This window comes from Ornithorhynchus anatinus, chromosome 1 (genome assembly GCF_004115215.2).
Source record: "Ornithorhynchus anatinus isolate Pmale09 chromosome 1, mOrnAna1.pri.v4, whole genome shotgun sequence".
Lineage (NCBI taxonomy): Eukaryota > Metazoa > Chordata > Mammalia > Monotremata > Ornithorhynchidae > Ornithorhynchus > Ornithorhynchus anatinus.
The window spans coordinates 186,090,555-186,103,063 of NC_041728.1; the positions used below are offsets into that span (position 1 = coordinate 186,090,555).

The window sequence follows — 12,509 nt, forward strand, 5'->3', positions numbered from 1 at the left end:
CTCCTCTCAAAATCCTCCCTCTCCACCTATGCCTCCAACCTCATCCCTTCTTACCCTATCAAATCACTTGCCCCCTCCCTTCTGCCTTCTTTGCCAGCTATCCTCACTTTCTTGGAGAACTCATTCGCTCCATGGCTCGCTCCATGGCTTCAACTCCCATTTCTATGCAGATGATTCCCAAATCTCCTTCTCCAGCACTGACTTCTCTGTAGTCTTGCATTTCCTCCTGCCTTCAGAACATCTATACTTGGGTGTCCCATTGACACCTCAAACTTAACATGTCCAAAGCAGAACTCTTTATCTTCCCACCCAAACCCTGTCCCCATCAGGACTTTCACTGTAGATGATACCACTGACAACTCTATCTCACAAATCCTTAACCTTGCCTTTATCCTTCTCTCATTCACCCTACATATTCATTCTGTCACCAAATCCCGTCAATTCTACCTTCACAACGTTGCTTAAAATCTGCACTTTCCTCTATTACGAAACTGCTACCACATTGATCCAAGCACTTGTCCTAACCCTGAATAGTCAGTCAGTCAGTCAGTCAATCGTATATATTGAATGCTTACTGTGTGCCAACCACTGTACTAAGCGCTTGGGAGAGTACAATAACAGACACGTTCCCAGCTACAAAGAGCTTACAGTCTAGAGGGACTACTCTTAGTGGATAAAGCACAGACCTGGGAGTCAGAAGGACTGCCCTTGCCCTTGCCCCTTGCCCCTGCCTACCTCACCTTGCTGATTTCCTACTACATCCCAGCCCAAATAGTTTGCTCCTCTACTGCCAGCTTGCTCACCATGCCCCGATCTTGTCTATCTCACTTCCTACCCCTTTCCCATATCCTTCCTTGAACTTGAAACTCCCTCCCTTTCCTTGTAGGCCAGACCACCACTCTCCCCACCTTCAAAGCCTTATTAAGGTCACAACTCCTCCAAGAGGCCTTCCCTGACTAAGCCCTCTTTTCCCTGGCTCCCTTTTACCTTCTGCATCCTCTCTGTATTGGGACCTGAACCTTTGGGCACTTGGAATTCATCCCACCCTCAACCCCACAGCACTTACGTACATACCTGTAATTCATTTATTTATTTATATTAATGTCTGTCTTCCCCTCTAGACTGTAATCTCCCTGTGGGCAGGGAATGTGTGTCTACCAACTCTGCTGTAATATACTCTCCCAAGTGCTTAATACAGTGCTATGCACACAGTAAGTGCTCAATAAATATGGATGGATGGATTGATTGAGTGATTGGGCAGTCACACACGTGTGCAGGGGGCCCTTGGACCCAGTAACACACCTATAGAGGTGGACGTTTATTGTATGGGGAGGTTCCCCTGCCCCCCAGCCCCTCCCATGGTGAGCTGGACCTTCCCTGTCCTCGCTGGCCAGGTGGGGAGACACGGAGCGGGAATGCAGGGGAAGGGAGACTTGGGGTGGGGGACTCAGGGCCTGGTGTAGGAGGGCATGGCCAGAGCGGGTTCCTGGGGTCCAGGATTACTGTCCTCTCCCAGTATCCGAGCCGGAGTTCACAGCTGGACGGGGGAAGTCGGGAGGGAACCCTTTGGCCAAGGGACAGCTCGGCCCCGCAGAGGATGGAGGGCAGATGGTGGATGGACGGACGATGGGTGGACAGATGGTCAGCGGAGGAGTTGGTGGGGCCAGGGGTGTCCCAGGATCCCGGCAGTATGGAAGGGGGCAGTGGCTGAAGCTTGGGGAAGCCAGGGAAGGGGCCAGGGGTGTCACTGCTTCTCCATGTCCAGGTTGCCCTCTCCTCCGTCCTGGGCTGGGGTGGGCTCCTCCCCCTCCCACTCCCCATCCCTCTCCTGCTGCTCCTGCTTCTGCTCCAGTTGCTCCTGCTTTTCCTGCCACTCCTGCTCCTGCTGCCGCTGCTGCTCCTGCTGCCGCTGCTGCTCCTGCTGCCGCTGCTGCTCCCACCGCTCCCGCCGCTGCTGCTTCTCCTTCTGCCGCTGCTGCTTCTGTTCCTCCCGGACCATCTGCTGGGCCTTGGTCCAGGGCACGTAGTAGTAGCCCATGATGGAGAACACGATACACACGCCCAGCAGGAGGCAAGCGAATAGGAGGAATTCTGCCCACTGGGGAGAGACAGACACGGGGCCGGGATGTACGAATGGACAGACAGACAGTCGACAGGCGGGTGGGCGGAGGCAATGGGAGGAGGGAGGAAGGGAAGGGAAGGAGAAGGGAAGGGGGAGGTGGACAGTAAGCCAGCCTCACTGTGAGATGAGCTGGGGCAGAACAGGGATGGAACCACCATGCCTGGCTCTTCTTTTTCTTCTTCTTCATCTTCTTATAATGGTACTTGTTAAGTGCTTACTCTCTGTCCAGCACTCTAAGCACTGGCATAGACACAGGCTAAACACAGGCCTTGTATCACATGGAGCTCACATTCTAAGTAGAAAGGAGTAGGATTGAATCTCCATTTTGCAAATGAGGTAACCGAAGGCACAGAGAAGTAAAGTGACTTGTCCAAGGTCACACAGCAGACAAGTGGTGGAGCAGGGATGAGAACCCTAGGCCTCTGAGTCCCGGGCCCAGGCTCTAGTCACTAGGCCGTGCTGCTTCTCTATGTGGTTTCTTTTGTGTTGATTCACTGCCCTCAGTCCTATTGGACGATCAGATGTAGATGTGTCAAGGAACAGTCAGTGACTGCAGTCAGCTCCTCGTGTGAAGGGATTGTGCCTACCAACTCTGTTCTACTGTACTCTCCTAAGTGCTCAGTACAATGCTCTGCACACCATAAGCACTCAATAAATACCACTGATTGAATGATTGAAGGGTGGAGACCCTCCTGTGGCTGGGCCAGGCTGGATTCTGGCTCCAGGGTCCTTTGGGGCCAGCCAGGACCTTCCCTAGTGTCACCCACAATGTATCTCAGTGACGTGCCCATTTGGACATCCTCCTAGTGTCTAGGAAGAATGGTTTGGGCTTTCCGGGATGTTCTCCATGGGGAAACACTGTTGAGCCCCTGTGGAGCTGCGGTACTGAGGGATGCAAGGGTGGAAGGCGCTGGTGCTGAGAAGCTGTGAGTTTGCGAGGCTGTGAGGAGGCAAAGCAGGGTCAATGCAGCTGTCAATCTGCAGCCAGAGGGCATGGCACCAGAGGACTTCTCTGGGCTGGGCCCAATGTCAACACAAAGGCCGTAGGGGAGAAAGAGCACACTCTACTTGCTGGCTGTGGGATGGTAGTTGTCCCCAGGAAAGAAACCTCTTCAGGTCGGAGGGTCCCAGAAGCTAGCAAGTCCTAGAGCCTGGAATGCCCCAGAAGACATGGGCACGTCCTGGGTGTCAGTGAGTCCAGAAGGCCAGCAAATCCTGGAAACCAGCACATCCGGGAGGCCGGCATGACCCAGGGGCCAGTGAATCCTAGTGGCTGGAGTTTCTCGGAGGTTGGCCCATGCTTGAGGCACGTCCAGTAGGCTGCTTTGATAATTTTGTCTTCAAAAGCTTAACATTTTGCTGAGGGCAGTCTGGGGGCACTTTCTGAGCCCTAGTGGTGAGGCATGTTGTGGTGTATTGCGGTGAGGTGCGTTGTAGTGTGGTATGCAGTGGTAGGGTGGATTGTAGTGAGGTGAGTTGTAGTGAGGTATGTTATGTTGTGGTATGCTGTGCTGTGGTGTGTTGTGGCGAGGAGAATTCATTTGCTCCCAAGGCTTCAACTATGATCTCTACGCAGATGACACCCAAATCTACGTAATAACAATAATAATAATGATAATGGCATTTGTTAAGCGCTTATTATGTGCTAAGCACTGTTCTAAGCACTGGAGAGGTACAAGGTAATCAGGTTGTCCCACATGGGGCTCACAGTCTTAATCCCCATTTCACATATGAGGGAACTGAGGCACAGAGAAGTTAAGTGACTTGCCCAAAGTCACACAGCTGACAAGCGGCAGAGCCGGAATTAGAACCCATGACCTCTGACTCCCAAGCCCGGCTCTTTCCACTGAGCCACACTGCTTCTCAATAATAATGTTGGTATTTGTTAAGCGCTTACTATGGGCCAAGCACTGTTCTAAGCACTGGGGTAGATACAAGATAATTAGGTTGTCCCATCTAGGGTTCACAGTCTTCATCCCCATTTTACAGATGAGGTAACTGAGGCACAGAGAAGTTAAGTGACTTGCCCAAGGTCAAACAGCTGACAAGTGGCAGAGCCGGCATTAGAACCCATGACCTCTGACTCCCAAGCCTGTTTTATCCACTGAACCATGCTGCTTTTCACATCTCCTCCCCTGTTCTCTCTCCCTCCCTCCAGGCTCACATCTCCTCCTGCCTACAGGACATTTCTACTTGGATGTCCTCCCGCCACCTAAAACTCAACATGTCCAAGACAGAGCTCCTAATCTTCCCTCCCAAACCCTGTCCTCTCTCAAACTTTCCCATCACTGTGGACGGCACAACCATCCTTCCCATCTCACAAGCCCATAACTTTGGTGTCATCAATGACTTTGCTCTGTCATACATCCCACATATCCAATCCGTCGTCAAATCCTGCTGGTCTCACCCTAATAACATAGCCAAGATCCGCCCTTTCCTCTCCATCCAAACCGCTACTACACTCATCATATCCCGACTGGATGACTGCATCAGTCTCCTTTCTGATCTCTCATTCTCCTGCCTCTCCCCACTTCAGTCTGTACTTCACTCTGCTGCCCAGATTATTTTTCTACAGGAGAGTTCAGGGCATGGCGCCTCCGCCTCCCCCTTCCTGCGCCCCCTCCCGCCCCGCTGCCCCCTCAAAAATCTCCGGTGGTTGCCTATCAACCTCCATATCAAGCAAAAATTCCTCACTATTGGCTTCAAAGCTCTCCATCACCTTGCCCCTTATTACTTCACCTCCCTTCTCTCCTTCTATATCCCAGCCTGCACACTCCTCTCCTCTGGTGCTAACTTCCTGGCTTGATCTCACCTGTCTCATTGTCAACCCCTGGCTCAGGTCATAACTCTGGCCTGGAACACCGTCCCTCCTCAAATCCTCCAAACATTCACTCTTTCCCCCATCAAAGCCATACTAAAGGTGCACCTCCTCCAAGAGGCCTTCAAAGACTAAGTCCCCCTTTACCTCAGCTCCCCCTCCCTTCTGCGTCACCTAGACTCACTCCCTTTGCTCTCCCCCAACCAGCCCATAGCATTTATGTATATGTGTAGATATCTATAATTCTGTTTATTTATATCAATGCCTGTTTACTGGTTTTGATGTGTATATATATGTCTATAATTCTATTTATTTATATTGATGCCTGTTTACTTGTTTTGATGTCTGTCTCCGCCCCTGTGGACTGTAAGCCTGGTGTGCGCAAGGATTGTCTCTGTTTATTCCTGAATTGTAATTTCCAAGAGCTTAGTATATTCATTCATTCAATCATATTTATTGAGCACCTATTGTGTGCAGAGCCCTGTACTAAGCATTTGGAAAGTACAATTCGGCAACAGATAGAGACAATCCCTACCCAACAATGAGCTCAGTCTAGAAGGGGGAGAAAGACAACAAAACAAAATGAGTAGACAGGCATCAATAGCATCAATATAAATAAATAGAATTATAGATATATACATATTAATAAAATAAATAGAATAATAAATATGTACAATTATACACAAGTGCTGTAGGGAGAGGAAGGCAGTAGAGCAGAGGGAGGGAGTAGGAGCAATGGGGAGGGGAGGAGGAGCAGAGGAAAAGGGGGGCTCAGTCTGGGAAGGCCCCCTGGAGGTGGTGAGCTCTCAGTAGGGCTTTGAAGAGGGGAGAGAGTTAGTTTGGCAGATGTGAGGAGGGAGGGCGTTCCAGGCCACAAGTAGGACGTGGGTCAGGGGTCTAAGGCGGGACAGGCGAGAGCGAGGCACAGGGAGGAGGTTAGCTGCGGCAGAGGAGCAGAGTGTGCAGGCTGGGCTGGAGAAGGAGAGAAGGGAGGTGAAGTAGGAGGGGCCAAAGTGATGGAGACCTTTGAAGCCAATCATGAGGAGTTTTTGCTTCATGCGAAGGTTGATAAGCAACCACTGGAGATTTTTGAGGAGGGGGGTGACATGCCCAGAGCATTTCTGTAGAAAGATAATCGAGGCAGCAGAATGAAGTATAGACTGACAGTTCTGTGCACACAGTAAGCACTCAATAAATATGACTGAATGAACAAATGAATTAATAGTGAGATGTGTTGTGGTGCATTATGGTGTGTTGTGTTGTGGTATGTTGTGGTGGGGTGTGTTGTGGTGAGATGCGTTGTGATGTGCTGTGCAGAGCAAGGACCTAGGAGTCAGAAGATTCAGGTTCTGGTTTCAGCTCTGACAGTAGCCTGCTGTGTGTCCGGGTGTCCGGGTCAGTCAGGTGTCCTCTCTGGGCCTCAGTTTCCTCAGCTGTACAATGAGGATGCTAACTCTGCCTCTCGCGACCCCAAAGGAAGGCCAGGGTGGAACCAGACTCTCGCTCAGTGGCTGGCCAGCTCTGCCTAGTGCCTCAGGGAAGCCTCTGACCCGTGTGTGCCTGAGCCCCCTCAGCCACTGCAAACCCCCCGGTGGCTGCACCTCACTCAGCCATCATGGCCCCCTCAGCCACCGTGACCCCCATCCCAGGGCCGCCCCCGTACCTGCACCAGCAAGTCCAGCTCCGCCACCACAAGCACGATGAGGTTTCCAAAAGCCACCGTCAACAGCCAGGCCGCCTGTAGCACCGACTTCATGCTGGCTGGGGCCTGCCCGACACACCAGCTTGTCAGTCCCGCACCTGTCTGAGGCCACCCACGCTCGCTCCTCTGCCCGTCCTCATGCCCGCTCCTCCAGGCATCCCCAGGGGCTCCTCTCCCCAGAGGAGGTCAACACCCCTGCTGGCTTCCATCTCAATTAGGCCCCTGGTTGTCCCGCCATCATGGACTGGGACGCAGCCTCAGCTGCCACCCATCTCTGGGCCCAGCCTGGAAAGCCCCAACATACACACAGGGAGACACTTACACCTTATGGGGCAGGCAGGGCAGGCTAGGCCAGGCCAGGCCAGGCCAGACCAGCTAAGCCAGGCCATGACATGACATGGAATGGTAGGGTAGGGCATGTCCAGGCAGAGCAGAGGGTGGCATGGTATGACATGCATGGTAGGGCAGGGCAGAGCTGCACAAAGCAGGGCAGGGAAAGGCAGAACAAGTGAAAACAAGCTAGAGTGGCATGGTAGGGTAGGACAGAGAAGCACAGGGCGGGGGGGGTGAGGCGGGGGGGGGCAGGGCAGGGAAGGCAGGGCAGCCCGGCAATGGGATTCAACCCCACAGACCACAGGCCCACCCTGTGAGAGCAAGCCGGTCGCCGGGGTCGCCCACCTCAGCATACAAGAATTCGAAGCTGGTGACGGAGAACATGACCTCGGCGGCAGTGATGAGCACGTACTGTGGCACCTGCCACAGGATGGACACGGTGCTGGACAGGATGGGGCTGGTCTTCCAGGCCCACAAGCCCTTCTCAGAACTCTGGGAAGAGTAGACAGTGGGAACGCATTGACCAGAAGCTCCCAGCACACTCGCCTTGCAGCACCCATCGGCCTTTGCTGCATCTGTGGATTGACCACTACCTTGCTTTGATTAAATGATTTGGGTCTACCACTCCTGGCCCCCTTGAACCACTCCATCAGGGGGAGGATGCACCTGGGGACTGAGAACATCAACTGCCTGAGGAGAGAACCATGCTAGGGACAGATTTCCCTTTTTCCTCAAATTCATAGTGATCTAGAATAATCTCCTGCTGGGGGACAGGTTGAGAGTTGCCAACTTCCCTAACCAAAGCCAAAGCTTTGAGTTTCGTGGAAAGAGCGTGAGTCTGGAAATCAAGAGACCTGAGTTCTCATCCCAGGCTTGCCTCCTGGGGCCATGTCCTCAGTGCTCGTCTTTCTTTTTCCCTATTTCTCATGGGTTTTAATGGCTTTTTGTTTTCCTTTTTTCACGGTATTTTTTAAGCACTTACTATGTGTCAAGCACTGTTCTAAGCCCTGGGTACATACAAGTTTGTCAAGTTGGACAGAGTCCTTGTCCCACCTGGGGCTCACAGTCTAAGTAGGAGGGAGGAGGATTTAATCTCCATTTTCAGTGAGGGAACTGAGGTATAGAGAAGGTAAGTGATTGCCTAAGGTCGCACAGTAAGTAACCAGCAGAGCTGAGATTATAACCCAGGTCCTCTGACTCCCTCGCTCTGCACACAATATGCGCTCAATAAATACTAATTGATTGGTTGGACCCAGCAGCTGGGGTCAGTCAATCAATGGTATGTATTGAGTACTTACTGTATGCAGAGCACTGCACTAAAAGCTTGGGAGAGTCCAAAAAAGCAAAGTTGGTGGACACATTTCATTCATTCATTCATTCAGTCTTATTTGCTGAGCACTTACTGTGCACAGAGGACTACACTAAGCACTTGGTAGAATACAATATAACAGTAGAGAGACACATTCCCTGTCCACAGGAACTTACAGTCTAGACAGGGAGACAGACGTCAATATAAACAAATGAATTACGTATATGGACATGAGTGCTGTGGGGCTGAGAGAGGGGTGAATAAAGGGAGCAGATCCTAGTGCAAGGGCAAAATTCATTCATTCATTCATTCGATCATATTTATTGAGCGCTTACTATGCGCAGACCACTGTACTAAGCACTTGGGATGTACAATTCGGCAATAGATAGAGACAACCCCTGCCCAATGACGGGCTCACTAAAAGTGGTGGGTAGGGGGAGAAACCAGAGGATGGCAAGGGGTGGTGAGGGAGAGATGAGAGGGGCCAGCGAGGGGAAGCAAAGGGATGATGAAGGGGCAAAGAGAAAAGAGTGAGGGAAAACACTTGGTACAGTATTTGGTGCATAGTAAATGCTTAAAAAATCAATCGATTGTAAGTGCTGGGCAAGACCAATACAATAGAGTTGGTTGACACTTTGCTTTCCCTGCCCACCATGACAGGGTGACTCGGGGGGGCAGCAAAAGACAGGAAGGGAGAGGCAAGATAGAGGCAAGAAAGAGATCTGAGGAGCAGCAAGGAAGAGACTTGAGGAACAGTGTGGGAGCAGTGAGAGGGCAGTAAGGGAGAAATTTGAGGAACAGTGAGGGGCCAGTGAGGGAGAGATCTGAGAGGCAGTGAGGGAGAGATTCAAAGAGCAGTGAGAGGGCAGTGAAGGAGAGGTCTTAAGAGCAGTGAGGGGGTGGCGAGGGAGCAGCTCACCTTCATGATAAAAATGGTGTACATGGTGCCAAAGGTAAGTGTGCCCAGGGGCAGCGTGAACGTCTTGCTCTGGGTCTGGCATTCGACAATGTACTGTCTAAGTCCAGAAAGGAAGGAGGCACATCCCGATGAGACTGACCTCCCCCCTTGTCCCCCCTGCCCTCCGCCCCCCTCACCGCACAGAACCCACCTCTGCCAGGTGGGGAGCTCAGCGGGCCTCCAGGGGTTCCCTCTTTCCAAAACATCTGTTGTTCCCTCACACCTTCTCCCTCCCCTCCCCTACCAAGCCCGCAGCTTCCTGGCTTCCAACTGTGCCCCAAAACCCCATCCCGAAGGACCCAGTCTCCAAAGCGAGGAGAAGCAACCCTTGGAGGATAGACGCTCCCCTCTGCCCCGTGGGCGACCTCTTGCCCCTCTCTTCTCACTCCTCACTGGATGCTGATGACAACCTCCCTCCATGCCTGGCCTGGAGAGGGAAGCCGGTGCTGTTGGCCTGTTACCCTTATGTGACCAAGGAGGCCGCCGAGGCTCGGGAAGCCTGGGGTCAGCATCAGGCATAGAATCCGGCTTGCCAACACAGGACTTGTACACTCCCCGTTGGATAGCTTGTGCTGGGCACCGTGAGGGGCCAACACCTCAGACCATCTGGGAGCCATCTGGGACTGTCGGTCCCTCCTCGGCCTGCCTGGCCACTCTCATGCCCAGGAGTGGTGCTACCATCCCTGGAGCCTCCTTCGGGCACAAAGGACCACTTGGAAGCACTGTACATGGAGCAGCACAGCCTAGTGCAAACAGCCAGGGCCTGGGAGTCAGGGCACCTGGGTTCTTATCTCTGCTCTGCCACTTGCCTTCTGGGTGACCTTTCTCCCTCCCTTTCTACCTGTGAGTCCCATGTGGGGCAGGGACTTTGTCCAACCTGTTGATTTTGTATTTCAGTGAGTGCTTGGTACAGTGTTTGGTGCATAGTAAGTGCATAAAAAAAATCAATCGATGGTAAGTGCTGGGCAAGTCCAATACAATAGAGTTGGTTGACACTTTACTTTCCCTGTCCACTGTGAGCTTCCAACGCCAGAGTTATCATTAGGTACATGGATTGCTCCCATTGCCTGGCCCTCTGGACAATCCCAGTGCCCCCTCATATCCTGCACCCCTCTCCCCAGGCTCTCAGCCTCCCCAGTGGGGCTGGACATGCCTCAGAGGCAGAGCTTGAAACAGCCTGAGTGTTGGGGCCCAAGAAGGTGGACTGAACCCTATAAAGCAGGGGCCTGCTTTATCTCCAAATGTGGGATTTCTGCCTTGGGGAATGGCCTGTTGTTGGACCCTGAGGATCCTGCTCCCAGACTGGCAAGACCTTTACTGGCAGTCTCTGCCCTTCTCTAAGGAAAGCTGCCCTGGGAGTGGAAGCACAGGCTATTGGGGCTTTTTTTTAACTACACCTTGTCTAGTGCTTTGATATTTTCCAAGTGCTTTCAAATCAGCTACCCTGTATAAACCACACAAAATCCTCGAGACGCAGGGAAGAGTGGGAGAGATGGGTCCCCTTCTCCCCATTAGACAGAGGAGGAGACCGAGGCCCAGAGAGGTGGGTCGCCTTGCCTGAGGCAATCCAGCAGGCCAGTGGCAGAGCCAGGACAAGAAGCTGGGCGTCCTTACTCCCGGCCTGATGTTGGGTGCTGTGGGGCATCAAAGGGAGCCCTTGATCCTCTGCCTCTGTTTCCCTGAGGTTAAGCAGGAGAGAATGTGGCAGTCAGACCAAGTGAGAGTAAGGAGACTTCCTAGAGCATTGTCCTCCTGTGTGGAGATCAAAGGGAAGGCCATTTATGCTGCCCAAGATGGGGCGGCGAGGACAAAATGATGACCAAGCCCCTTGGGATAGTAATAATAATAAAAAATAATGATTGTGGTATTAGTTACTTGCTTACTATGTGCCAGGCACCATATTAAATGCAGGGTGATGTAAACAAATCAGGTTGGACACAGTCCCTGTCCCAAGTGGGGTTCACAGTCTCAATTCCCATTCTACCAATGAGGTAACTGAGTCTCAGAGAAGTGAAGTGACTTGCTCAAGATCACACAGCAGACAAGTGGCAGAGCCAGAATTGGAACCCAGGACCTTCTGACTCCCAAGCCTGTGCTCTATCCATTACGCCACGCTGCTTCTATGGTGGATGGACCTTTGGAAGCCAGTCGGGGGGCGCCCACACTCTGGGGGCTGGTGGCAGGGGTGCCGACTTGAGGTCATGTGGAGCCTGAGGGGTGAAAGGGCTGCCAGGGGACTGGTGTGCTCCAACTGGGCTGGGCCCCCCCATCATCAGGGCCAGGACTTAGTACAGTGCTTAGTACAGTGCTTTGCACACAGTAAGCACTCAATGAATATGAATGAATGAATGAATGAATGAATGAATGAATGAATGAATGAATGAATAACTCGGGGCTCTTTAACCCCGGCGTGGCCCCAGCTGCCAACAGCCAAACATGGTTCCCCGGGGGTCCTGCCTGCCTGCCTGCGGGTGGATGGATGGATGGAAGGGGAGCAACAGATCTAATAATAATAATTATGATATTGTTAAGTGCTTACTATGTGCCAAGAACTAGGTAGTCAGATTGTCCCACGTGGGACTCACAGTCTTAATCCCCATTTTACAGATGCAGTAACTGAGACCCAGAGAAGTGAAGTGCCTTGCCCAAGGTCACTCAACAGACAAGTGGCAGAGCCAGGTTAGAACCCATCTGACTCCCAGGTCCGTGCTCTATCCACTAAGCCATGGATCTGCGGCGGGAGGGGCCGCTGTCAGGTTGTCCTGGCAATGGAAGCACCAAGCACCCAGTGGCTCCGATCAGGAGATGGCCTTCTGGTCAGGGGAGGGGCCTCCGGTCTGGAGAGGGGTCTCCCGTCTGGGGAGGAGCCTCCTATTAGGGGAGGGGCTTCCGGTCAGGGGAGGGACCTCTGGTCTGAGGAAGAGCCTCTGGGCTGGGGAGGACTTTCTGGGCCTGAACCATGGAGCTGAACCAGGCAAAGAAGGCTAGAGACCTGCAGGGAGTGCTCCCCACCTGGCCCACCCAACCCCTCCCCACAAAAGCCTCTTACTTTCTCTTCTCCATGATCCTGTACGCAGATACCCCGAAGTTTCTGGGAACCCAGAGAGCATCCCCTTGGCCCAGGGAGATGTTGACATCTTCGTCCAACGTGTTAAAAAACCTGTAACCAGAGCAGGGCTGCTCGTGACTGCTCCAGAAGGTCTTTCATTAAGGTGGCACTCCCTGTGGGTCTCTGGGGGACCCAGGACTGAGTACCCCAGTGGCTGC

General features: G+C 52.7%; 1 protein-coding gene across 1 annotated transcript in view; it reads right to left on the reverse strand.

Annotated features, from left to right (window-relative positions):
• LOC103168083 (solute carrier family 15 member 2-like) overlaps positions 1-12,509 on the reverse strand; it is a 102,142-nt gene that overhangs the window by 1,563 nt on the left and 88,070 nt on the right. The window contains exons 19-23 of the mRNA XM_039910084.1: positions 12,292-12,402; positions 9,204-9,300; positions 7,321-7,467; positions 6,604-6,708; positions 1,910-2,098 (exon numbers count right to left, since the gene is read on the reverse strand). Of these exons, the coding sequence (XP_039766018.1) occupies positions 1,910-2,098; positions 6,604-6,708; positions 7,321-7,467; positions 9,204-9,300; positions 12,292-12,402 (649 nt within the window). The remainder of the gene's footprint in view (positions 1-1,909; positions 2,099-6,603; positions 6,709-7,320; positions 7,468-9,203; positions 9,301-12,291; positions 12,403-12,509) is intronic.